The sequence below is a fragment of the Gymnoscopelus microlampas genome, assembly GCF_963454915.1.
Source record: "Gymnoscopelus microlampas genome assembly, chromosome: 21".
Taxonomy (NCBI): Eukaryota; Metazoa; Chordata; class Actinopteri; order Myctophiformes; family Myctophidae; genus Gymnoscopelus; species Gymnoscopelus microlampas.
Genome location: NC_139958.1, coordinates 20,276,204 through 20,301,162, shown reverse-complemented (window position 1 = coordinate 20,301,162; position 24,959 = coordinate 20,276,204). Strand labels below are relative to the sequence as shown.

Genomic DNA, 24,959 nt, shown 5'->3' with positions numbered 1-24,959 from the left:
AAGTAAAAGTAGGCCTATTGGCTGCTGGTTTGTGACTTTGAGGCACCAGTCTTGAAGCTGGTACACACCAGAAATGTCATAGAATTGGCTGAAGAGTGATCACTTGGTCTTTATTTTGTCAGATTATTGATTAAGTATGTAGAAGTGACATTACTTGTGTCCTGTGTGTCTTTGATTGCCAGTACCCATTACTAATACATTGATATATGCAAGTATATGAGTAGATACAAGTTTCAAAAGTATTACTGACGTGCTGCAAGTAAATGGCACAGATAAATCACCCTTGGTGTGTAAAGCCTTCGTGTGTAGCAGCCTGTGCTTCTGTATGTGTGTGAGAGAGACATACACAGACACAAACACAAACATACAGACACATTAGAACAAGCACATTTCCTGTGTTAGCTGATAACAGTATTTTCTTGTCTTGTATGCTAAAAGAGAAAGTGAATGAAGTCAGATGGCTGTTAAAATGAAGTGTTTATGCTCAGGATTTTAACCACTTGATTCTTAACATCCCTATTCTGGCTTTGTCACAATAGGCGGACATTCAGCGAAAATAGCAGATCTACAAGCTCACAGCATGTAGATCGGCTATTTTTGGCGGAGAAGTGTGCCAAGGGTAGACCCCTGGGGGACCCCTGTCAACAAAGTGTATATAGGGCCCGGGGTTAACTGGTTAACTTGGATTCTATGAAGTCTACTATTATAATGAACCATGGTACACAGAGCGCTATCATAATTGTCCTGCTTTCCTTCTCTCTGTTTTCCCATAGGACAGCTGAAGCTGTCAGTTGTTCCAGGGGATGGATTGCTTGTTGTTAGTGGTGAGTATGCAATGAATAATCAGATAAGAACGAAAGCTAGCCATTCATTTTAGAATCTCTGGCAGTGTATGTCAGACCAGTCTGATTAGCTTCATACCATCATAATTCTCCTTAGTCTGCAAACCTCTAGAGTCTTTGTAAGAAGGGGGCACTTAACCTCTTAAGGCCTATACTTTGTCATACGACACATTTTTGTAAATGTTTGAACATTTTTCCCCTACAGTATAATGACCGGCCCAAAATATGGATGCCAGGTTGAAAGCGGTTAAAATGTTGAAGCATACAGATGATTAATGAAAGTAAAAAAAAGTAGACAGACAGACAGACAGACAGACAGACAGACAGAACCACAAATGATGCCTCTTCCTCTGAAACAATCTTGAAAGAGAAAATACCCATAAAGTCAAACCCACACAAACCTCTTTTGTGTGTAAATGAAAACATCTTTTTTATAATTCCACATGCAAATATTTCTCTGATTTAATGTGTAAACTACATAGGGGCACCGGGCACCAGGTGGCATGCCATACCTCTTGCCATCTTTCTGTCTGTCTGGGGCATGTGAGGATAATGTTTTGGGGTTGTGTGTGTTTGAAGCGACATGGGACAATGGGGGGGGAGGGATATGAGGAAAGGGATATGACAAAGAACTGTCATTACTGTCATTACTGTCATTACGGTGCAACCAGAGTATACTGGCTATAGGAGACACATCTTTGGACACTGAACACTTTGCAAAGTAGTGTGGCATGTTGCCATCAATAGGACAAACATGACGTTACATAGATGTTATATAGCCAAATACACTGCAGTATGAGCTAACAAGAAAACTCAGTTTCCTCACATTTTCCCTTCCTACAATGTTTACAGTATCTGGATAATATTTACTGTATAAGAATATAGTTACTGTCACACATTCACAGGTGTGACAGTAGAGACTCAAACCGTTTTATACCCTTTTCAAAACTTCCACGGAGGCAAACAGTCGAATGGATGACACAGCAAACAAACATAGATGCAAGGTACAAGTAGATTATATTTGGCTAAAAGTTCACCACTCAAGTTAAAAATGGAATTTCAGCACATAATCCTCCTCAGGTTGAATCTTCTCAGACTTCATATCCTTAAAAGTACCCGTCTGTCACAGTCCAAATCAGCTACTTGGGGATGCCATGAGACACAGTAGCAATTTTTATGGCGCTTTCATGGGGCTTATTTCAGTTTGGAAAGACTTGCTGGAAAGGATGTACTCGTGTATCCTCGCTTACAGCTCCACAGAGATGCCTCCTAATCCGTGCTCCTCACTCCTTGGAGCAAGAATAAGAGATCTGCCATGACTGTCAAAATGGCGGACCGACTTGAATTTCTGGTTCAAGTGAGGATAGAGCTATGGCATGAGGAGGAAAAAAAACAAACATTATAAAAAAAAATTATGTTTAAAATGTAGGAAGAAATTGGATATTTACTCATGTCCCATCAAATGGGTCTGACTGCAACCCACAAATGGGTCCTGACCCAGTGTTTGGGAATGTTTGGGAAACTGTTTGAAACCATTGCTGTCACGTTGTCGGGTGTGGACCCAGAAGCAGACAAGTGTGGGCACTAGGCAGGCAGGTCAAGTCCAATAACCTTTATTCAACACATGAAGGGCAGGACAGCAGTGTACTGTAGAACAGCAGACGCAGAACACAACATGGCACATGTCTCTAATCAAGCAATAGTATGTAGAGTGAGTCCATAATATAGGCTACAACTACAAGCTGATTGGTGAAGTGGCCACAGGTGAGCAGTAGTCAGAGAGCTGCAAGGCTGATGAGGAGTGGAGACAGGTGTGTAACTGGGATTGAGGGTACAGTCTTGGGTAAACTCACATGTCGCATCACCAGTGTTTCCACCTGGAATGCAATGTGGGAGTGGCCAGAGCAGAAAGACAGAAAGCAGTCAGAGAGACAACCAAAGAGAGTAACGGACAGGTGGAGAGACAGAGCGTGACAATTGCATGGTTGAAACATGGACAACATTCTAAACTATTCATACAATACAATACATACGACACATATTCAAATTACAAATGAAATAGACACTTTGGTAAACAAGAAAGGACTACTTCATCCGGCGGAGCTACTCTACGCAGAGCAATATTCTACACATCAGTGAGTAGGCTACTGTCAATGGTCTGAGGACCAGATAACTCCCTGACAGTCAGTCTCGCGCCACTTTTCAAAATACCTTCACATGTGTGACTGACTGTGAAGTGAATGCAACTTGAGAACAGTGATTTAACCAGTGATTTTCAGCGTCAAGAGGTGGGTTTTTTGTTTCCATAAAGTAGCCTCCGCTGTACGCCACAAACAGGTCGGGCCAAGACCCCCCCGTGACGCATTGCATATTTTCTAAAGTAGGAACATTCGGTTGTCTTGCATGATAAAGGATTTTATAACAATTAGTTTAGGATAGATAATAGGCCTTATGCTCAAAACTCCGTCCAGTGTCCGCTTTTTGTGAATGACGTGTGTGTGTGTGTGTGTGTTCAGTGACGAGGCAAGTTAAGGCGACACATGATATCGCATGATTTCATTGCCTGCCCTACATAGGCCTCTAGAGACCCACATACAAAATATCCCATGAATCCATTTGGAATCAGGGCGTAGGCTGTTAGGCTAATGTTTATGCTTGTAGGCTAGAACTGATGATTCATGTCTCATGTGTCATTATTACATGACTGAGACTGACTCTGTCTGCTGTCAGGTCAGTTACAGACCTTTTTTAATATACCAAAAAAGGGCCTTTTATGGTTGTAGCTTTTAATTTCAAACTTATTTTCTGTATCTTCCATGTGTGTTATTGTTTATTTGCCTTGTTCTTATTATTTTTGATATCATCCTTTTTGGTTGCATAATTGCATTTTAGTTGTATTAATGTATTTTGTTTAGTTTTTTGGTGCAAGCACTTTGTAACATTGTTATTAAAGGTGCTATATACAAACTGTAAATCAGGTTTATTATTGTTGTTTCAGCTCTATTTCTGGCTTCACCCCCAATACTTCTTATAATTAGCCAACCTGCTTATCTGTTTCTGTTTAGTCAAGCCAGGAAGTGTCTTCTTGAGAGATTGAGGCAGAGTATGGCTAGATTAATGTTTGTTTTAGGCAGATTGTCCTTTGCAGGATCAAATAAATTGGATTACAGGCTCTTTAAAGGAGCTGCTGTTGTTTGGTAATGGTTTTCTCAATCATATTATTAGTTATAGAGGAGGAAGCTGAGTGCAGGTTCTTTGTCTAAACATCGGCACTTGCCGAGTGTGCACCCTCAACACGCAGAGGCACACAGATGCCTCTTAGTTACATGACCCTGTTGCAAGGTGTTAGGTCAGTTACAGACCATACTGTATCTAAGAACCATTCAGGTCAAGAAATAATTAGTAATAATTAATAATGTAAATGTCTAATTATATAATACTTTGTCCACAGTTTTGGAGGCTAAGGACATGCTCGGAGATGATGCGGGGACATGTGACTCTTATGTTAAGGTATGTAACTGTATATTTATAACATTTAGTATAGTAATTATAGTATAGTAATATTTCATTTAGTGTAATTGAACTTAGTTACATGAGCCGAGGATGATAGATTTGGGATTCTGTCCCCCCACCCATTTGATTTGCCCTATATGTGTTTGTCTGTGTACATTATATCTCTTAGGATGGCTGATATAGCATATATGCATGTATTCCATACACAGCCATAGAACACTCAATGCAAGTCAATGTAGGGATTCAGCTCTGCGGCATTGTAATTTGGTATGTTGTGGTTGGTGCAGGGGTAATTGTAATGTCAATTTCTGTGCCCCATATGTATGTGCTCATTAAAGGAAGTTTACATGTTTGGTGCTGCTGTGAATGACATCCTGTCACGTACACAAAATGTTGTCTGTGTGAATCTCGTGAAAAAGTGGAAATATTTGACTTAATACATTCTGCCAAAACTATTAAAGGGAATTGATACACTATAATATGACAAAAGCTGACCTCCAGTCGCAGCAATTAATTATTGGGTGAGTAGACACAGAGCACGACAAATTAGAACACTGCAGAGATTAATTCCTCCATGAAATTGCATAGAATGTTCTATAGTCTAGTGTTGTCAGACGATCAGAGATCATATCACAGCATCACAGATCCAACGCTTGAGGGACTTGAGGGAGTAGTTCACCCAAAAAATTACTTATTTTCCATCAATTACACACCCCAGGAAGCCTTCAATTCATGGAGATTTGTTTGTTTTTGTCGCATTCCTGAGCCAATAATTTGATGACCGGGTCATCTGTCAGTAGGAGACTCAGTAAGAGACACTTGGTCATCAAATTATTGGCTTAGGAATGCGACAAAAATAAAACAATGGCTGAATTACTGCTTTTAAGGGCAGTCCTTCATATTGGGACGGTGTCAGGATTGGTTTTCAAAGCGGTGGACGTAGGTTTTAGTCACCCATACATTGAACTTAGATGTCACCAGACGTATCAGCACGCGGAGATCTCTAATTGTCTGGCTACACAAGCAAGACTACGTACTGTAAGTGTTCTGTATTGGGAATACATGCAATGTATGGAATATCAGCCAATTCTAAGGTTATACTCTGTCTCTCTGTGTTATCCAGGTCGGTATGGTCCCAGACAGTGACCCTAAAGACAGACAGAAGACCCAGATGGTTCCCCATTGTAGGAACCCTATCTTCTTACAGAGCTTTGATTTGTAAGCATTCAAAACACTTCTACTACCATCCTTCCTATGTGAATGTTGTGCCTCTCTAAAATAGCCTTACATTATTGTGCAAGCATTGTACACAGTTGCACACATAGGTTTTTTTAAAAAGTATTTGTGAATTTCTTTGTGTGTGTGTGTGTGCGTGTGTGTGTGAGCACACGCGCGTGCGCATGACTCGGGGCCTTTTTTTATTGTTATCTGTCTCACTCCAGTGCTTTCCTAGCCTCCAGTGGTTGATATGGCCAGCATGACTCACAGTGTGCCAGTCTGCTGCTCCGACTCTAACCTTCATGCCCTAAACCCATTTATTTACGGCTCAGTCCACACACAACCCCCCGCAACCATTTAACCACATTACCTCACATTCAATGTTTCTTTTTATTTCAAGGACCCCCCCCCTTGTGACCCCCTCTTGTTTGTTTCAGATTTATGGATTCATCACGGTTATGATAATTTTAAATCGATGCAGAAATGTACTTTGAGCTTTGTTTACTTTATTTCCCAGTGTTGTCGGTGCAAAGGACCTTCATAAACGACTGCTCTTCACCATGTGGAACTCGGACACCAAAACCAGGTACCTGGGTGAGAAGAATAGTCATATTGCTAATTTTTGTTGTATTTGACTTTAGAATGATTTGTAGGTATGTATTATATTGATCCACACACACACACACACACACACACACACACACACACACACACACACACACACACACACACACACACACACACACACACACACACACACACACACACACACACACACACACACACACACACACACACACACACACACACACACACACACACACACACACATCACAGGGCGGCAGCAGCAGCAGCATCAATTATAAAATGACATTTTGCTGCTCTAGTGGGCAGCTTTAGGTGTGTACGTGCGTGTATGTGAGAGTGTGTGCGCGCTTCTGCACATGAGTATATACTTGCGTTGTGTGTGTGATGTGTCTGGATGGAGTTACTCTCGCCTCCCTGCCTCTGTAGAGTTGTGCTGCAGAACAGGGTCATGGTTGGGGACGGAGGACATATGGTCGGATGAACCTCTGAACATCACATAACCTACATCAGACTTTATTGAGTGGAGCTGGGGGTGAAAGCTGGATATTCCACTATCCATGGTAAAACGTTGGGTGTTTAATAAAAAATTAACATCTGATCATGTGGATCTTGGGATCCACATGGGAACGATGTGAATAAAAAAGAAATCCTCGCCTATAATGACATTGCAAAAATAGGGATGCCATGTCTGTGGGTTTCATAAATATTTAACCAATGAAAAGTATTAATAAGAGCTTGTGACTAAATAATGACTACATTGGATCTAAGAAAAGTAACGGTTTTGGACATGAGGTTTCAGCCTGACATCAACTATACTGTATGTATGCAGAGAGTCACCAGGTCACAGCACCCATTCAAGACCTGAGGCTGATTCTACAAATGCCTTCTAAATCCTGAAAAAAATATGTTGCTATATCAGTGGTGCTCAAACTTTTTCATGTCCGCGGACCCCCATCTCAAAATATTTAGTTCCAGGGACCCCTAGAAGCAAAGATTTTAGTTAAAAATGTTTGTTATAGGGGTACAATAGCAGTGGGGAGGTTTAATTGTCGTAATGACAACATTTTGATAAAAAGGCGTAAAACATATCGTCTACTCTACATTACAGGAAAATATGAAACAAAGATCTCTCTTTCTCACACTCTAATTATCCATTTATCTGTCTTATCTGTATAGGAAAAGTGAGCTTCTGGGTTGCATGAGCTTCGGTGTACATTCCCTGATGGAACCAGACAAGGTAAGTTTGAATATACTGTAGGCCTACATTTCAACATGGATTTATCACTGCAGGCAGGATAAATCTATGACATCTTCTGGTTTTCCCGTAAGACCCAATGCAATTCTAGATGACTATTGTTGCTGACTTCTGTTGAACACTAACAAATGTTGACAGGGCATTATACAGATGATATATGATATGACATAAGCTATCTAAGGAAATAGTTCCCCCCTGGCCCTTCTCCCTTCAGATAAGATCAGCTATTTTCAGATTCCTCTTTCAGTAAAGAAAGGGTCATTAGCTCAGTCACCCCCTCCCTTCTCTAACCAACACACATTCTCTCTCTGTGTGTGTGTGTGTGTGTGTGTGTGTGTGTGTGTGTGTGTGTGTGTGTGTGTGTGTGTGTGTGTGTGTGTGTGTGTGTGTGTGTGTGTGTGTGTGTGTGTGTGTGTGTGTGTGTGTGTGTGTGTGTGTGTGTGTGTGTGTGTGTGTCAGTCAGTGGCCTTAGAAAGAAAATGTATGAAAGAATTTCTTTTGAAGAACACTTGAACATGTTTGAAAGTGTTCGCCTACAATGACAAATAGGGATGCCAGAAATTGAAAGTTATTAATTCAAGTGTGAGAGAACCCATTTAGTATCCCCAGTATTATTCGTACTGTAATTCCTACAAGATGGCAGGGGCCAAGATGTTGATTTCATTTATCAGCCTGTAAAAGGTGTACTAGAGGCCACTTACTGGTGTTTGCGTGGTCTCTTCGCCGGCCCGGGTCTAATGCACACAGGGAGAAAGTTAGTGAAGAGATAAGGAAAGCCAGAAAAGAAAGATTGCAGACGCATTATCAGCCAAGCTAGTCTAGTAGACAGGGCAGTTGACCTCGTCCCGACTTTGCCTTTCTCGCTCCAAACAAGTAGGACCCGCCGAAGAATAATCACAAATAAGTGGCCTCCTCTGGTACAATTTCTTGTCTTTTTCCCAACCAAGAGCACCATGTTAACAAATACTCAACAAACTGAGCATGGCATTTCTTGATTTGACTATTTATCAGCCTGTGTTTGCACTGTAAGGGACCAAAAAACGATGTTGTTTGACCAGAGGCCATGGCATTGACATTCATGTCCTCTGGTCTTAGCTTGACAGTGGGAATAAACACACATAAATTAACACACACATGGACATATACACACCTGCTTGAAGTAAACATACTCGATAAGGTGGAGGAAGTCCTTTCCTCACAGCATGCCAGACCTACTCACACATGTGTGCACGCACGCATGCACGCGCACACACACACACACACATTGTATTGCTACACTTGTGATGACATCAGGACTGTGATTTTATGGATGCAATTTTGATCTTTTTTAAAGCCATTTAAGCCTAGCCTAAAGCCGAAAATAGCCGGTCTACAAGCTCACCACTCGTCGCCCTGGCCTTGACCCATGGTGAGCTTATAGATCGACTATTTTCGGCTTTAGGCACGGTATGCAACTCTTAAGTAGAAATCAGGTAAACCTCGCAAACCCCCAACCCTTAAACCTAACCTCTAAATGCCTAATCCTAATCCCTACCTGAATCTTTTGCTAAGCCTAACTCCTCAAAATCGTTTTTAACCATAACCATCTTTTGTGAGGACCAGGACAATTGCTCTCACAATCTGTTTCTCTCACACACACCCACACACACACACACACACACACACACACACACACAACTTTTGCCGACCCTGATGTGCCGTGACTGACCTGTCACTCTTGGTTCAGTAAAACCCTAAAGTCCAGTTTATAGATGACATACACAGAAATTACCGTTCACATGCGCAAGGCATCTTTATTGACAAACAAGGGAAACTCCCTTTATACTATGTGAATAAAAGAACAGCAAATTAATGATATTAAAACAATACGACCTGATATATTACGAAGGTAATTCGCTCCACATCAAGGTCTGCATGCAAACAGGCGCTCGGTTGAGCGCCTGGAGAATTCTGCCGTTCTTATCTTTAGCATTCAGTATATCAAAAACAGTGGATGGCACGTTCGGCCTTCTAATTGGAGTACAGCTTCTGTCCTCCACACTCTATAAAGTAAAGGTTGACGGCCCAAGGTTCCACAATGGACCATCAACCCCTCCTTGGGTACGAATTTAGTACCCACAACACCTAAATGTGAACAGTATTTTATATCAATTACTTTATAGCATAACATATTGCATGTTTAAAAAATCAGGTCCCATTTTTTTCCTTTTTTGAGTCATGTGAGCCGAGGAAAACCCTTTTCTTTGAAGGGGAAACTCTGAACTAGGCTGGGGCAGTCCCAAACCTACCATCTGGACATGAGCTCTTATTGGGGACAATTACATAATTTGACATTTGATTCCAACAAGTGTATTGCTAAACTTAGGGTCCCTCAGTGGGGCACTCCCACTGAGTTTTCCTTTACAAGCAACTATTCTAAAGTGTGTAATATTATTTTTTAATTTGTTTTTTTTTGTTTTGTTTTTATGCGTGCATTTTGGTTTCTTCTTCTCCAATTCCTCTGGTTGAGGTGGTCACTTTTCCGAGCCCGGAGGAGGAGGTTCCGACAGAGCCCAAGACTAGCCCCCCCCCCCCCCCCAACCCATCCAGCGCCATTAACGAATGTACTTGGCACTGAATGAGCTAAGAGACGGAGGTCCCACTCCCGAGCCCCCGGGTCCGTACCCTCCTGGGGCGGAGGAGGTTCCTCCCAGTGCCTGAGACCGGAGCCCCCCGTATTATACACAGGGGCCCCAACCCCCAAGCGCCAGTCAGATCCGTGCCCTCCTTGAGGTGAAAAGTCGGGGCGCAGATATAGTGCAGGGGTGTTCTTCGTCAAGTTCAGCATGGGGGCCCAGGTGGCGCTACGCTACAATGTTTATGGGATGTGTATTGGGATTCCTCTATCACTTCTCTCTTAACACTTGCCATGTGCGAAGGGAAACACAGCCTATACTTAATGCCAGGGAGATTGTTAAAAATGTGTTGGACAACATGGTTGTTGGTCTTGGAAAGCTCTCTCTTTTTGCTTTCTTATTCGGGGAGTGACATTGGTACTTAGTCTGATTATCAGACGAATGAGGCTCTAGTGATTGATCCTAGTCAGTCATTGTAAATGACAGATTGATCGAGAGGTCAACTATTTTGCATATATACATATCTATGCAGGGCAAGACATCACATAGATATACAGTATATATAGATAAAACCCACAGTTAACCTGTTCATTAGCCTATGTAATCATAGCACTAGAGTAGCTGCTGGGCAGCATGAATGGAACAATACAAATTAATTGTGTCGTGTCCCTCCTTGTCTAGTGGCAAGTCTTTCACTTAAGTCTTTGGCCCGTATTATGCTTTAATTATACTATCTCGACTAACGACTGTATTTGTACTATTATACTCTCTAATATGTGGCGTGCTTGTGAGAGTGTGTGCGTGTCACTGTCCCGCTTTCTTTACACTTACTGCTATCATACTATTTCCCTCCTTGACCTGACACCCGTCAGGGCACACAGCATAGGAATGTGCAGAGGCCAGGGTGCAACCCTCCTTTATCCAATATGTGGAATGGTTCAAACACGTACCTATAATTATTCACACTTAAGTTTAATGGGTTGGTTAATTAATTTTCATTCTTGGAAACAACTTTCCAGTCAATTGACATTATTCTCGTGCTGTACAAAATTGTACAATTCTCTTCTCCCACCAATGACCTGTTTCAGAGAAATGGAAGGTTAAGACAGCAAAAGTGTACACGTCTGTCCTGCAAGCAATCGACCTGTTTTAGGGAAATGGTAGGTTAATGACAGCAGAAGTGTATGTCTCTCCTGCGAGCAGTCGACCTGTTTTAGAGAAATGGTGTGATCAATTTATCGCTGCAAAAATCCATACTCTTCTAATGTTGGAATGCACTTAATTATTTTCACAACTCTTGTTCTCTTGTTCCCTTGTGCACTTCAGTCTCGTTCATCTGTGCCTGTCTTGTTGACACAGCCACTGAATTGGGTGAAACAGCTGAACTGTAAACATCCTGATAAGAAAGGACCACTTACTGCACAGTGTCGAAATGGAAAAATTTGAGCTGCTCGCCACTAAAATCAACTTAATCTCCTCCCTTAATTTTCTCCTACATGTATTGTCTTTATTCAGAAATTATAATACGTTGAATACTACTAACTTAATTTAATAATGTGACTTCTTACATAATTTTAGTTTAATTTTGAAACAACCAAAAAAAATTTGATTGTGGCATTCTATTTCACAATACACATTCCAACAGTTTGTCACTTGTCACTGGACCTCCCTTAACAGGGTGGTTTTTTATCTGAATACATTATTAAAGTTTTCTTGGTCTATGACGTCTAATTAACACTACAAATGTAATATTCACCTACTATAAAAATGTTTTAACTTACTCTTCCGACACTACCCACTAATCAAAGTTTGGCACTTAAGTAATATTTTTAGTCATATTGTTGTATAATTTTATCACTTAAGTCCTTCAGACCTCCCCACCGGGGCGCAGTCCCAGGCTAGACCCCTTTCCACTTGAGGTCTACACCCAGGTCACCCTGGATAGAGAGTTCAAGTCTCCTGCTTCCCGGCGTCTTCTTTTCAAAGCCCACCGATCACAGGAGCATCACTCGCTTACATGACTGTTGCACTACGGCGGTCGCTTTGAGCTTGTGATGGCCTGACTGTACATTGAGCCGGAAGCAGCGACCACACGTCTCCTGTCGGGGAGCACGCCATGGTTTTAATGCTTTTTGCGATCCGACCGGCGGGTGACCCAGTCGATAGCGATCCCTTACCCGTTGGCGTGGTTGGCGCCCCAGGCAGGAAACCGACGGTCTTGTCCTGGCCCCGCTTGGCTACGGGAACCAGAATATTAACCGTTTTCACCCGCCTTGCCTGTAACCGGTGAGTCACGCAGCTCCCGTCCGGTTAGGTGTGGACTGTCATCCACGCACCATGTGCTACCAACCCTAGGAGAGAGCGGCAGTCGGCACATCGACTAGACGGTTCCACAGCAGGATGTTGATTCATCCTTGACAGAACACGGGGGCCCTTCAGTCTCTCCCCAGCACTATACACTGTCTTTAACGTGCTCTGGGAGCCTTGCGACCCCGCTGCCGCCTGTTTCTGCCAAGGATTGGGGAGCCTACCCCCTAACCTCAGCAGAGCGAATTGTGTTCTAGATAACGATACGACCAAGCACTAATAGCTCTGGTGTGTGTGTCTCTATTGTATCTATAAACATAAATCGTGTTGTGTCCTCTCCAGATCTATAGAAATGTATGTGTTTGCACATGTCGAGGCCACAACAACAGAGAGTAGGCAAGAGGTCAACCCCAGCTGCGTATATTCCACTGGCTGAAGAGACGAGAGGTCATGTGTCCGTGACCATAGAATAGTAGTGAACTGATGTAAAGTCTCTGAGACATTCAAAGTCTGAGCAACCCAAGCTTCCCCAAGGCTTGATGTCTGTTCCCCATAGGTGTATCTTGTATCTAGAACGATGGTTTATGTTGTGGTGTTTCACTTGTAGCGCACACAGCACAGTTTGTTGTACAGTTCCATGTTCCATCAGGTCATAGCTGGAAGTGAACCTCTGCCATTCATGTTGCAAGTTAGCGTCGAATGTGGAATCAATACATCTCTAACTTCTGTGAAGGTCCATTTTGGGAATATGTATGTATATTAATGTGTGGAATGCCTACAGGCACTGTGTCTGTGGCACTTGAATGTAATTTGATAGTGCAGTCTGTGTGGCAAATCGGTGAAACGTGGCAAATGTGATGTCAGTAAGGCCTCTGTTCTGCTCTTGGCCTTCATGTGTGCCTGCTAATCAAAGTTTGGTCTATAACAACTAATGTTTTATGATCCACTTAAAATGTCACTCTCCACTATACGTTAAGCTGGTCCTCCTGAGAAAGTAAACACCATAATTCATTTTAGCAAAAAATATAATTACACAATATAGTTGCCCCATACCTAATAATACGATTAGTCAGAATATTTGACGGGGGGAGCGGGGGGAAGGGGAGTGACTCACTTACTGTATGGAAGCTATTGTTATTTCTTTATTTTTTTTAGAATTCTCTGAAGAAACTCATTTATTTTAACGTCAAAATACCTGACTCCAATCTTCTAATCTAAGGGTTACATTCCCTAGTTCACTTAGTGTCCTTAAAACATTTTTTTTTTTTTTTTTAACTTATTTTCAGACTGTTCATACCTGTAACCAAACACTTATCTACAAGCTTGTAGAAGTATTAAGGATACCCCCTGGTTTGGTCACAGTACATTATTTCTGCATTTATTTTTATTATTCTATAGGTAATTTAGTCGATCTACAAGTACACGTTGGGTCATTAATTTCAACCAGATTTAATTTCCACTATGCATAACTACATTTTAGCTGGGAGCATTCACATGCAAAATAACAGGTTTTGTTTTCCATTTCCACTGACAGTGTTGTGGGAATCTTATCAGGATGTTTGGGCCTCTGCTGTAGGCCGCTGGTAAGGAGTGAAGGTCAAATGCCTTCCTTTCCCCCCATTCTTTCAACTATCTATTTTACCAGATTTAAAGAAGACTATTTCTCTCCCTCTATGTATGGCTGCCTTTTGTAATTCATTGACTGTGTTCTCCTATTTTTTTACTTTGAAAGTACTGGTCAACCTGCCGTTGGATAACTGCAGTATGTAAATTCTCAGGGGTAAGGGCACTTATAACTCAAATATTTTAATTCAGGGAAAAAAACAGTAGCAGGTGTCAAGGATGCACCTTACGTGAATGTGGGGCATTACTAAGTTTCTTTCTCTCTCTCACTCCCCCTGGAAAATATTCCCCTAGTGTCTCCTACGTCCTCAGGCCTTCACACCGTTCACTCAGAAGTAAATCACTGTGCTCCATTGAGTCAGACTCAAAATGGTACAAAGCCATACACTTGTGAATGCACACCATAGTAACCAGGATCAGAAGCCACTTACGCAGAACTATGTGATTTGTGTTCAACTCAATTACATATATGGACCCAGGAACGGCACGTGATCGAGGGGCATATATGAAATAAGTTGAACCACGGTCCTAATAAATAGAGTGGGCGCACCTGTCATTCATACTCTCACAATTCCTGATGCATTCACCTCTAACACTTACCCCAAAGTGGGACACACACTCAGCTGCAGCAGTCACACGGTCAGTCACACTGGTCAGGCGTTCTACAGCAGCACACCTCCTGCTTACAGTCACTTAAGTCCTTCGGACCTCCCCACTCCTGTGCCTCCTGCACCAGGGCGCAGTCCAAGGCTAGACCCCTTTCCACTTGAGGTCTACACCCAGGTCACCCTGGATAGAGAGTTCAAGCCTCCTGCTTCCCGGCGTCTTCTTTTCAAAGCCCACCGATCACAGGAGCATCACTCGCTTACATGACTGTTGCACTCCGGCGGTCGCTTTGAGCTTGTGATGGCCTGACTGTACATTGAGCCGGAAGCAGCGACCACACGTCTCCTGTCGGGGAGCACGCCATGGTTTTAATGCTTTTTGCGATCCGACCGGCGGGTGACCCAGTCGATAGCGATCCCTTACCCGTTGGCGTGGTTGGCGCCCCAGGCAGGAAACCGACGGTCTTGTCCTGGCCCCGCTTGGCTACGGGAACCAGAATATTAACCGTTTTCACCCGCCTTGCCTGTAACCGGTGAGTCACGCAGCTCCCGTCCGGTTAGGTGTGGACTGTCATCCACGCACCATGTGCTGCCAACCCTAGGAGAGAGCGGCAGTCGGCACATCGACTAGACGGTTCCACAGCAGGATGTTGATTCATCCTTGACAGAACACGGGGGCCTTTCAGTCCTCTCCCCAGCACTATATGTTGTCTTTAACGTGCTCTGGGAGCCTTGCGACCCCGCTGCCGCCTGTTGTATCCAAGGGATTGGGGAGCCTACCCCCTAACCTCAGATACAAACATGTACACTTAACAATGACACAATATACCAACAACATACACGACATACAAGACAAAACAAAACAAACAAACAAACAAACGGTCGCAGTGTATATTTTTGTCAAGACTTCACTGTAAGTCTAAGCCTTCCCGGCCGCAGTGTATATTTTTATCAAGACCTCACTGAAAGTCTAAGCCTTCCCGGCCGCAGTGTATATTCTTTATCAAGACCTCACTGAAAGTCTAAACCTTATTTGTTACATACAAGACAAAACAAAACAAACAAACAAACAAAACTTACAGAGGCCTTCATTCATTCAGGAACCATGCGTTCAACATACACATACAGTATAGACAACATATATGACACACTGTGGTACCATTTAGGGGTCAGCCCTAGGCTGCAGAGCCAGCCTTTCAGTGTATTTGGTTTTTTTCTAAGACTCCACTACAAGCCTTAACAGTGTATTTGGTTTTTTTCTAAGACTCCACTACAAGCCTTAACATGGCCGGCCTACATACAACCTGTAGTATTTTTGGGGTCTTCCCTGAGCCGCAGTCCCAGCTCACAACCTGTAGTATTTTTGGGGTCTTCCCTGAGCCGCAGTCCCAGCTCACAATCTGTAGTATTTTGGGGTCTTCCCTGAGCCGCAGTCCCAGCTCACATGTAACCTACCGCTCGGACCCAGCAGCGTACGTCCTCAAGGCCCGTTTACGGTCGTCACCTCCTGTAGTATTTTTGGGGTCTACCCTGAGCCGCAGTCCCAGCTCACCTGTAGTATTTTTGGGGTCTTCCCTGAGCCGCAGTCCCAGCTCACATGTAACGACATATAACGACATATAACGACATATAACGTACACAACTTAGGCTACACGCTATCTTCTCCCATGAACCCAGTGTGGTTTGCGATTTAGAGAGCCGTGCAAAGGCAGCTAGTGTAGTGTCTCATAGAAGTATAGAATATTGTCTATAGGAGTATAGAATACAGAGAGACTGTGTAGTGTCCCAGTAAACTATAAGATCATAGAATACAGAGAGACAGTGTAGTGTCTCAGTAAACCATAGGATCATAGAGTACAGAGAGACAGGGTAGTGTCTCAATAGACTATAGGATCATAGAGTACAGAGAGACAGGGTAGTGTCTCAGTAGACTATAGGATCATAGAATACAGAGAGACAGGGTAGTGTCTCAGTAGACTATAGGATCATAGAATACAGAGAGACAGTGTAGTGTCTCAATAAACTATAGGATCATAGAATACAGAGAGACAGATGCTGGGAGGATCGACTCGGTCCACCCAGCCACTAACGGGACATCATGGGGTATAGGAAGTACAGAGCCTAAGTATTAATACACAAAGGTCATTCAATCTGCTGTTCAGTGGTGACTTCACATGCGAGCAATCATATTTACACATTATCTTTGACAATTGACCTAAATTTGGTATAATACAATTCACATATAGCACCGCGTGTACTCTTCCTGGGGCCCCAAGGAATTGTAGCACATAGTGTATGGGCGAATTGTTATTTGGATCTTATGGATCCAGCGGTCGTCTGGACTGGACAGGGTCACGGTCGGGGTCACCAGCTGATGTGCCGTGACTGACCTGTCACTCTTGGTTCAGTAAAACCCTAAAGTCCAGTTTATAGATGACATACACAGAAATTACCGTTCACATGCGCAAGGCATCTTTATTGACAAACAAGGGAAACTCCCTTTATACTATGTGAATAAAAGAACAGCAAATTAATGATATTAAAACAATACGACCTGATATATTACGAAGGTAATTCGCTCCACATCAAGGTCTGCATGCAAACAGGCGCTCGGTTGAGCGCCTGGAGAATTCTGCCGTTCTTATCTTTAGCATTCAGTATATCAAAAACAGTGGATGGCACGTTCGGCCTTCTAATTGGAGTACAGCTTCTGTCCTCCACACTCTATAAAGTAAAGGTTGACGGCCCAAGGTTCCACAATGGACCATCAACCCGCAGAAGAATAATCACAAATAAGTGGCCACCTCTGGTACAATTTCTTGTCTTTTTCCCAACCAAGAGCACCATGTAAACAAATACTCAACACACTGAGCATGGCAGTTCTTGACTTGACTATTTATCAGCCTGTGTTTGCACTGCAAGGGACCAAAAAACGATGTTGTCTCACACAAAGACATTCATGGCCTCTGGTCTTAGCTTGACAGTGGGAATAAACACATAAATAAACAGACACATGTACATATACACACCTGCTTGAAGTAAACATACTCGATACGCATGCACGCACACACGCACGCACGCACGCACGCACGCACGCACGCACGCACGCACGCACGCACGCACGCACACACACACACACACACGGTTGTATTGCTACACTTGTGATGACATCAACATTTCAGGACTGCGATTTTATGAATGCAATTTGGATCTTTTTTAAAGCCATTTTAAGCCTAGCCTAAAGCCGCAAATAGCCGATCTACAAGCTCACCACACGTCGCCCTAGCCTTGACCCATGGTGAGCTTATAGATCGGCTATTTTCGGTATGCAACTCTTAAGTAGAAATCAGGTAAACCTTGCAAACCCCCAACCCTTAAACCTAAACTCTAAATGCCTAATCCTAATCCCTACCTGAATCTTTTGCTAAGCCTAACTCCTCAAAATCGTTTTTAACCATAACCATCTTTTGTGAGGACAAGGACAATTGCTCTCACAATCTATTTCTCCCTCACACACACACACACACACACACACACACACACACACACACACACACACACACACACACACACACACACACACACTCCCCACAGAAACACACATGCCCTCAGTCTTTCTCGCAGAGCTATCCCAGGTGATAACAGATGAGCTTAGGTTCCAGAAGTTCAGCTTTTCATTCTCTGGCTGCAGGCTGCTTGGATTCTCCTCTGCTGTGCTGTAGCCTCACAACTGCATGCTTGTCTTAGCCCGTTCCTCTTTCCATTTCATGTTTAATTATTCAACTTTCATTCATCCAACTGTTTCTTCCTAGCATTTGCAGAGCCTGTTATCCCCAAACATTGGGGTAGAGGAAAGCGTAGGTATGTTAAAAACATTTTATGAGTATATAAAGATGGGATATTGAGTATGATTTGTTTAAAGGATCCCTGGCTAATAAGCCTTATACTGTATGCCTTAATACATTATAATTGCCCTCTATAACTACAATAAAACACCGTAAATATTTGATTTATTTTAGAAATAGTTAATCTTTCACTCAATAGGGACAACTCCCGTCGCAAGTTGAAGTCATTTGTCCATGTGTGGTCCAGCCCAATGGAATGTATGGAATGCATGTGCTATTAAAAAGTATTTAAAATATTGCTTTGATGTTCATACTGTATTAACCTTAGGAAGAACTAAGTTGTTTTTTAGTAGCACATGCATTCCATGCATTCCATATGGCTGGACCACACATGGACAAATTAGATCATCAACTTGCGACGGCCCGGCGGGAGCAGTCCCTATAGAGCACCAAAGTCTGATGTAATTTACTCATCCTACCTGGGTCGCGTTTTTTTCCCCATTCAGAATTCCCATAGACTTGTGACTCGCGTCAAATAAGAACTGTGTTCCAAAAATAAACAAATGATATGGATTATGAAGCATCAACTGACGGTGAGAAAACGCTAATGTTACTGCCACCGAATTAGTTACATTTTCGCCAGAAATAGACATGAAATATTAGTGACTTATCATAAACGATACAGAGCCACCTCCCTGACAATATCGCCGGGAGGGGACAGTTTATTTATTTTTGGACCACAATTCTTATATGAGACGATTCTAAGATGACCTATTGCTATTCTCCATAGAGGAATTACTTCCGCGACCCAGGGGATGAACGAGCGACTTCAGGACTTCTGTACTGTATTGAGTGAAAGACGTACTATTTCTAAAATAGAAACAATATTTAAGGTGTTTTTAATTTCAAATTTCAGTTACGTAGGGCAATTATAATGCATTAAGGCATATAAGGCTTATTATCCAGGGATCCTTTTTAAGAGTTTGAGGTAAATAAGGAGAGACATGAATGCTCATTATGAGTGCAGGTGCATTATAATGGTCCCAAAAGTATTCATCTCTCAGAGGATCGCCTTAAATCATTTAACAATTCTTCTATCTATCTGTCTGTTTTATAGATGCATCATTTCATTGACATAATGGGGTTAGCAGCACAGTATTAAGTGTTAATTCACCCATTTACCCATGTGCAGGTCCATTTGGTTACTAGGGGGTCCCCTGCTAATTGAATGACAGTTAGGAATCAAATGAAACCTTAATGGTCTGTACCTCAGAGTGTACACACAGTATAGCCTATGTACACAGTGTTAAATGAACACTAAGGATTTTACTGTGAGCTATTACGCCGAACTTCATGTTATCTATGTATACTGTAGAACAGTGGTTCTCAGACTTTTTAATTTCAAGGACCCCCATAGCTCAGTTACAGAACTGTAAGGGTCCATTTGGAACCCCCCCCCCGAACCTCACTTTGAGAACCATTGCTGTAGAATGTACCGTACAGGGCCACTTTAGAGTAACCACTCTTGACACTTTGACCTTTGCTCTTGATGGAGAGAGGGTTATGGATTAAATCATTCGTTTTGCTATTTTCAAGACTTTCGTGTGTCTTTGCCAGAGGTCAGGCCACCCCTTGTCATCATATTCGTGATATTTGAGCCACTCTGACAAGTCCTGTATTTCTGTGCTCCAACTCCAGACATGGAAATAGATTTGTTATGTCTCTGTTTCCCATCACCTGCCCTATAAAACTCCTGAGCGTTAATTTAACTCAAGAGTGTTCACATGGGGGGCCCTATCTGGTTCCATTTGTACACCCTCAGAGTTAAATTAACACTCAGGATTTTACTGTGTGGCTATACTGGCTACATTATCTCCTTTTTCAGGAATTTTTGAGGGGTTAGAAATCAAAGCTGTGAATAGGTACAATATTTCACGCAAGCACGCACACACACACACACACACACGCGCAAACAGACGGAAACTAATCAATACTCCGTCTCTGTCTCAGGCAGATGATTATCACCTATTTTTGTCGTTCCCATCCAGATCAGTGTGGAAAAAAAGCACCACAAAACAAGCAATCCCTCACATACTGGAATGATGTCTTGGAGAAAATACAGGAGATTCTAGGTATACAAATATTAAAGTCCTGTCTATTGCTGTACCTGGGAGACTTACCAGAGAAAATTTCAGGAAGTGACAGATATCTTATGAAAATATTCATGGCTGCAGGGAAAAAAGCCATTACTCGTAAATGGCTACAGACGGAATCTCCATCTGCGGAAGATTGGCTTCAAATAGTCTCTGAGATTTGTGACATGGAGAGGATGACTGCTATCTTGAGGATGAAGAAAGAGATATTTGAGAACAAATGGGGGAAATGGATTGATTATGAGCGACAAGAGGTCTAGGGAATAGGATAGTTATTTCAAATAAATATCTGTGTCTGGTCTTGACACGATACTTAACCCATGACATACATACTCATGTATATACACGACGCATGACTTCTTAGGTATATATATATATATATATATGTGTATATATGTTTTTTTCCCCTGAAGATCTAGGGAGAAGGTACTATGTGTGAGATGATATAAATGAAACTGGTTGTTGTAAGAATTGAACGAGCTAAAACCTTTTGAACAAAAAATGTACAGCATTCATGTACTATCATTTATTAACATTGAACAGCACTTGTACTGTTAGTTAAACAGGCGAATGGCGTCTGTCCTGTAGCTTTTACCCCAGTGAATATTCAACTGGCTTTATTTGCTAATGAGGGAGATTAGGCTTTGAGTCACACAGAGCTATGTCTCTTCAATTCTCTCCCCTCCTCTCATCCCCCCTTTTCATCCAGTCCATATTGTTGCTGTCAGGCAGAAAACCTTGTATCTCCATATTTCAACTTGTTTTTTCCCCCCCATAAATGAATGCCCTACTTCATCATACGAGAGTGTTGCACAAAAGTAGTGAAAATAGCCGATCTACAAGCTCACAACGCCTCGCATCACGAGGCGTTGTGAGCTTGTAGATCGGCTATTTTCAAATATTTTTTTGAATAATAGAAAAGTAACGGTTTTGGACTTACAAGGTTTCCACCCGACAGCAACAATATGCAAACTCATCCTCGCCCACTCCCGTCCCTGTTGTGTGCTTATCTTATTTTTGTTATTATTTCAGCCTTTTATTTCCTCCTTTGAGCTTCTATTTGCATTCTGCTTTTCATACTTGGTTGTTGTGACGTGTTGTCATTCATTTGACATGTTCATTCCCCAACATGTTCATATCCTTTTATGTTTATTTTATCTCTCTCTCTTACTGTCTCTCTCATTCTCTCTCTGTCTGAAGTCCTCCAATTTTACTCTACCTCTCCTTTTCTGTTTCTCTCTCTCTCTCTCTCTCTCTCTCTCTCTATTCTCTATTCTCTGTCTCCCTCATTCCTTCTCTCCTGCCTTCTATCTCACTTTCTCTCTCTTTCTTCCTCTCGCTCTCTCACTCCTCTCTGCCTCTGTCATTCTCTCTCCTCCCTTCCATTTAATCTCTCATCCTCTGCTCTCCTCTATAGCAAGCCCTGGTTCTTTCTTACCAGTGTCTCCTGGTACACATTGTATTAAATATGTACGTCAACGTTCACTTCTGGTTCAAATGCCATCCCTTGACTTACAGTACAGATGTCATCCCATCCCCCTCCCTGTCCCACAGCCTGCAGAAATATGTCCACTAAGAAGCTTTTAAAACGGCGATTATTGTCACAGTCGATGGCCTCACATTATGGAGCACAAAAGAGGAGGGGTCGGGCAACAATAACAACACTGGAAAGATGGAGCGAGACACAGATGTTTTTAAATTTGGCCGGCGGATAGCCAGTGTGAATGTTTACATACAGCACTGTATGCATGTGTATGTGCAAAGTAAGGAGAGAGGCTGAGAGAAATGATGATAATGATGATGTTGATGATGACTTGTGTTGACTGTGAGCACAACATGAGAATTAAGTCAGACACACACACACACACACACACACACACACACACACACACACACACACACACACACACACACACACACACACACACACACACACACACACACACACACACACACACACACACACACACACACACTTACACTTACACACATGCCATCTGGCTCACGAGTAGAGGCATCAGCTGTAGGACTGCGTTAAACCTTTCCTTTGTGAGTGTGTGTATGTTTGTGTGTGTAGTATGTTTGTAGCCCTGGAGGAACAACCAAGTCGTGTGTGTGTGTGTGTGTGTGTGAGAGAGAGATGCATTTCTGCACGACTTGCTTATGAAATCACATGGACTCACTTTAAATTTACTTCTCATTACTTTGAATCCCCAAGCCAGAAGTCTGGCTCTGCAAGTCTGTGTGCACTCACGTGCTATACGCACGCAAAGCAGCTAGTGACTCTGTGTGTGTGTGTGCACGCACGTGCATGCATGCGTGTCTGTGTGTATTGCAGGAGGTGCAGGGTTGGTACTACCTATTAGGCGAAAACCTGGGGAGGAAGAAGCACCTGAAAGTACCCACTCATGAAAACGTCCACACCACTGGTGAGTATAACTGACAATAGAGTGTACTGTATGTGTGAGTGCATGCTTAAGAACACAACCTTGCAGCCCCAGCTGAACTTGAGCAAGCGCACCCAGATGCGTGTGTGTGTGTGTGTGTGTGTGTGTGTGTGTGTGTGTGTGTGTGTGTGTGTGTGTGTGTGTGTGTGTGTGTGTGTGTGTGTGTGTGTGTGTGCGCGTGTGCGTGTGTGTGAGAGAGACTGTGTTTCAGTGTGTGTGTGTGTGTGTGCGCACTAAGTGTGCCATGCTCGACTCGTGGTCAGTGTCTCTTAAGGGCTTAGTAGTAGTCTCTTGGACGGGAGGTGGGGCAATGCGATGGTGGGTGGGGGGTGGCAAGGGATTAAGAGGGAGAGGGATTGGGAGAGCAAATGACAGAAAGAGAACGAGAGGGAGGGAGGGGTCTGGATGAACCCTGGCGCGTCACAGTTGAGAGAGAGAGAGAGAGAGAGAGAGCTCCCTTGTGCCGTTTATTGCTGGAGTGGATCTGTGCTCACTCGTACAGTACACACACACATACCACTCTCATTCATTTGGAAGTGTATTCTGAAGTGTGTCTGTTCCATCTCTCTCACCCACTTAGTTTTGCTTTGATGTAGTGGTGGCACAGCATGTGTGTATTATTGGAGTTATGCCACTCATTGCCGGCCATAAAGGCAGCCTAGATTAGGTGAGTACCGTCTTCGTATTACTATACTTGTGCTGGTCTCCACTGTGCATGAGTTAGATGCTTTGTTGTGTGGGGCTGCTTGTTGCAGGGCAACATGAAATATTTACATCAGGGACTGGACGGTGGCTGTGGTCTCTGCCATTATGCCACGTAATAAAGGCAGCCTTTTGTACAGTCTTATGTTCTGTTTTGCATCCCATCCCATGCCTTCCCCTCTCTCTCTCTCTCTCTCTCTCACAAACTCACTCACTCACTTTCTCTGTCCCCCTATCTCTTGTAATTCTCTCTCTCTCTCTCTCTCTCTCTCTCTCTCTCTCTCTCTCTCTCTCTCTCTCTCTCTCGCTCTCGCTCTCGCTCTCTCTCTCTCTACCTCTCCATTCGTTTTATGTCAGGGTGCTCATGTGTAGTTAATGTACTACCCGGTATACTTCTATGGCTTCTCAGGCCATGTGAGCATGCGTGTGCTGTCACTTCTGTAACTCAGGCTGTCCGTCTAACTGACTTTGCAAGGAAGTCACCTCTCCAGTGTCACCTCAGTTTGTCACCTTTAGTGGATGAATTCGTTCAACCTTTACCCTTGCAAAGAACATACATACAGATGCATACTTGTTTACTCAATTTTTCCCCTTCTGTCTAACTCCATTTGCACATACGTGCACACACACACTTTTTCTCGGTTTCTGTCTCTCTGTCACTCTCTGGTTCTGTCTATGGGTCATCCACTCCTATTAATGCAGCCCAATTCTTGTTCATGACGTTTTCCGTGCAACTTTAACCACTACGCCCTATTTTATGCAGTACTTAAAAACATCTTCAGAAAAAGAACTACAAGCTCATAATGTGACATGTTTTGAGCTTGTAGAGCTGCTGTTTTAGGTACTTTTGAAAAAAAAATAGGGACGCCAGGCTGAAAGCGGTTAAACCTGGCTTTAGAAAAATGCTGGACGGAAACTGTACTGGCTATAACTGGGGCAGTGGGATGAGACAAAGATGGCTAGTTGGCTAAAGACGATAGACTTTAGCCAGGGGACATGCTTTTTAGGATGCTTTGGGTTGATGTGCTTAAAATTAAACAGGGATGACACATTAAGCATGAGATCATAGCAAGGCAAACGAAAGATTATTTCTTGATGTCGTCTCTGCTCGGCTGTGTTAATGGATTTTAGCCGAGGTCTTTCCCAAAGGCAACAGTGGCCCACTACTGTCTAGTCTGATACATGAGAGAGAGAGAGACAGAGTGTGTGTGCGTGCGCGTGTGTGTGTGTGTGTGCGCGCACGCAC

General features: G+C 42.9%; 1 protein-coding gene across 2 annotated transcripts in view; it reads left to right on the top strand.

Annotated features, from left to right (window-relative positions):
- The first annotated feature begins 815 nt into the window (after window positions 1-815).
- Window positions 816-24,959, top strand: part of rgs3a (regulator of G protein signaling 3a) — a 216,347-nt gene continuing 192,203 nt past the window's right edge. Inside the window, exons 1-6 of one of the 2 annotated variants that reach the window (XM_084047372.1) lie at window positions 816-824; window positions 4,294-4,352; window positions 5,479-5,573; window positions 6,091-6,159; window positions 7,338-7,398; window positions 22,903-22,993. In XM_084047372.1, coding sequence (XP_083903498.1) covers window positions 4,311-4,352; window positions 5,479-5,573; window positions 6,091-6,159; window positions 7,338-7,398; window positions 22,903-22,993 — 358 coding nt within the window. In that variant the 5' untranslated portion in view covers window positions 816-824; window positions 4,294-4,310. Of the gene's footprint in view, window positions 825-4,293; window positions 4,353-5,478; window positions 5,574-6,090; window positions 6,160-7,337; window positions 7,399-22,902; window positions 22,994-23,493; window positions 23,679-24,959 lie in introns of those variants that run through there. The other variant, XM_084047374.1, reaches the window with a different exon arrangement.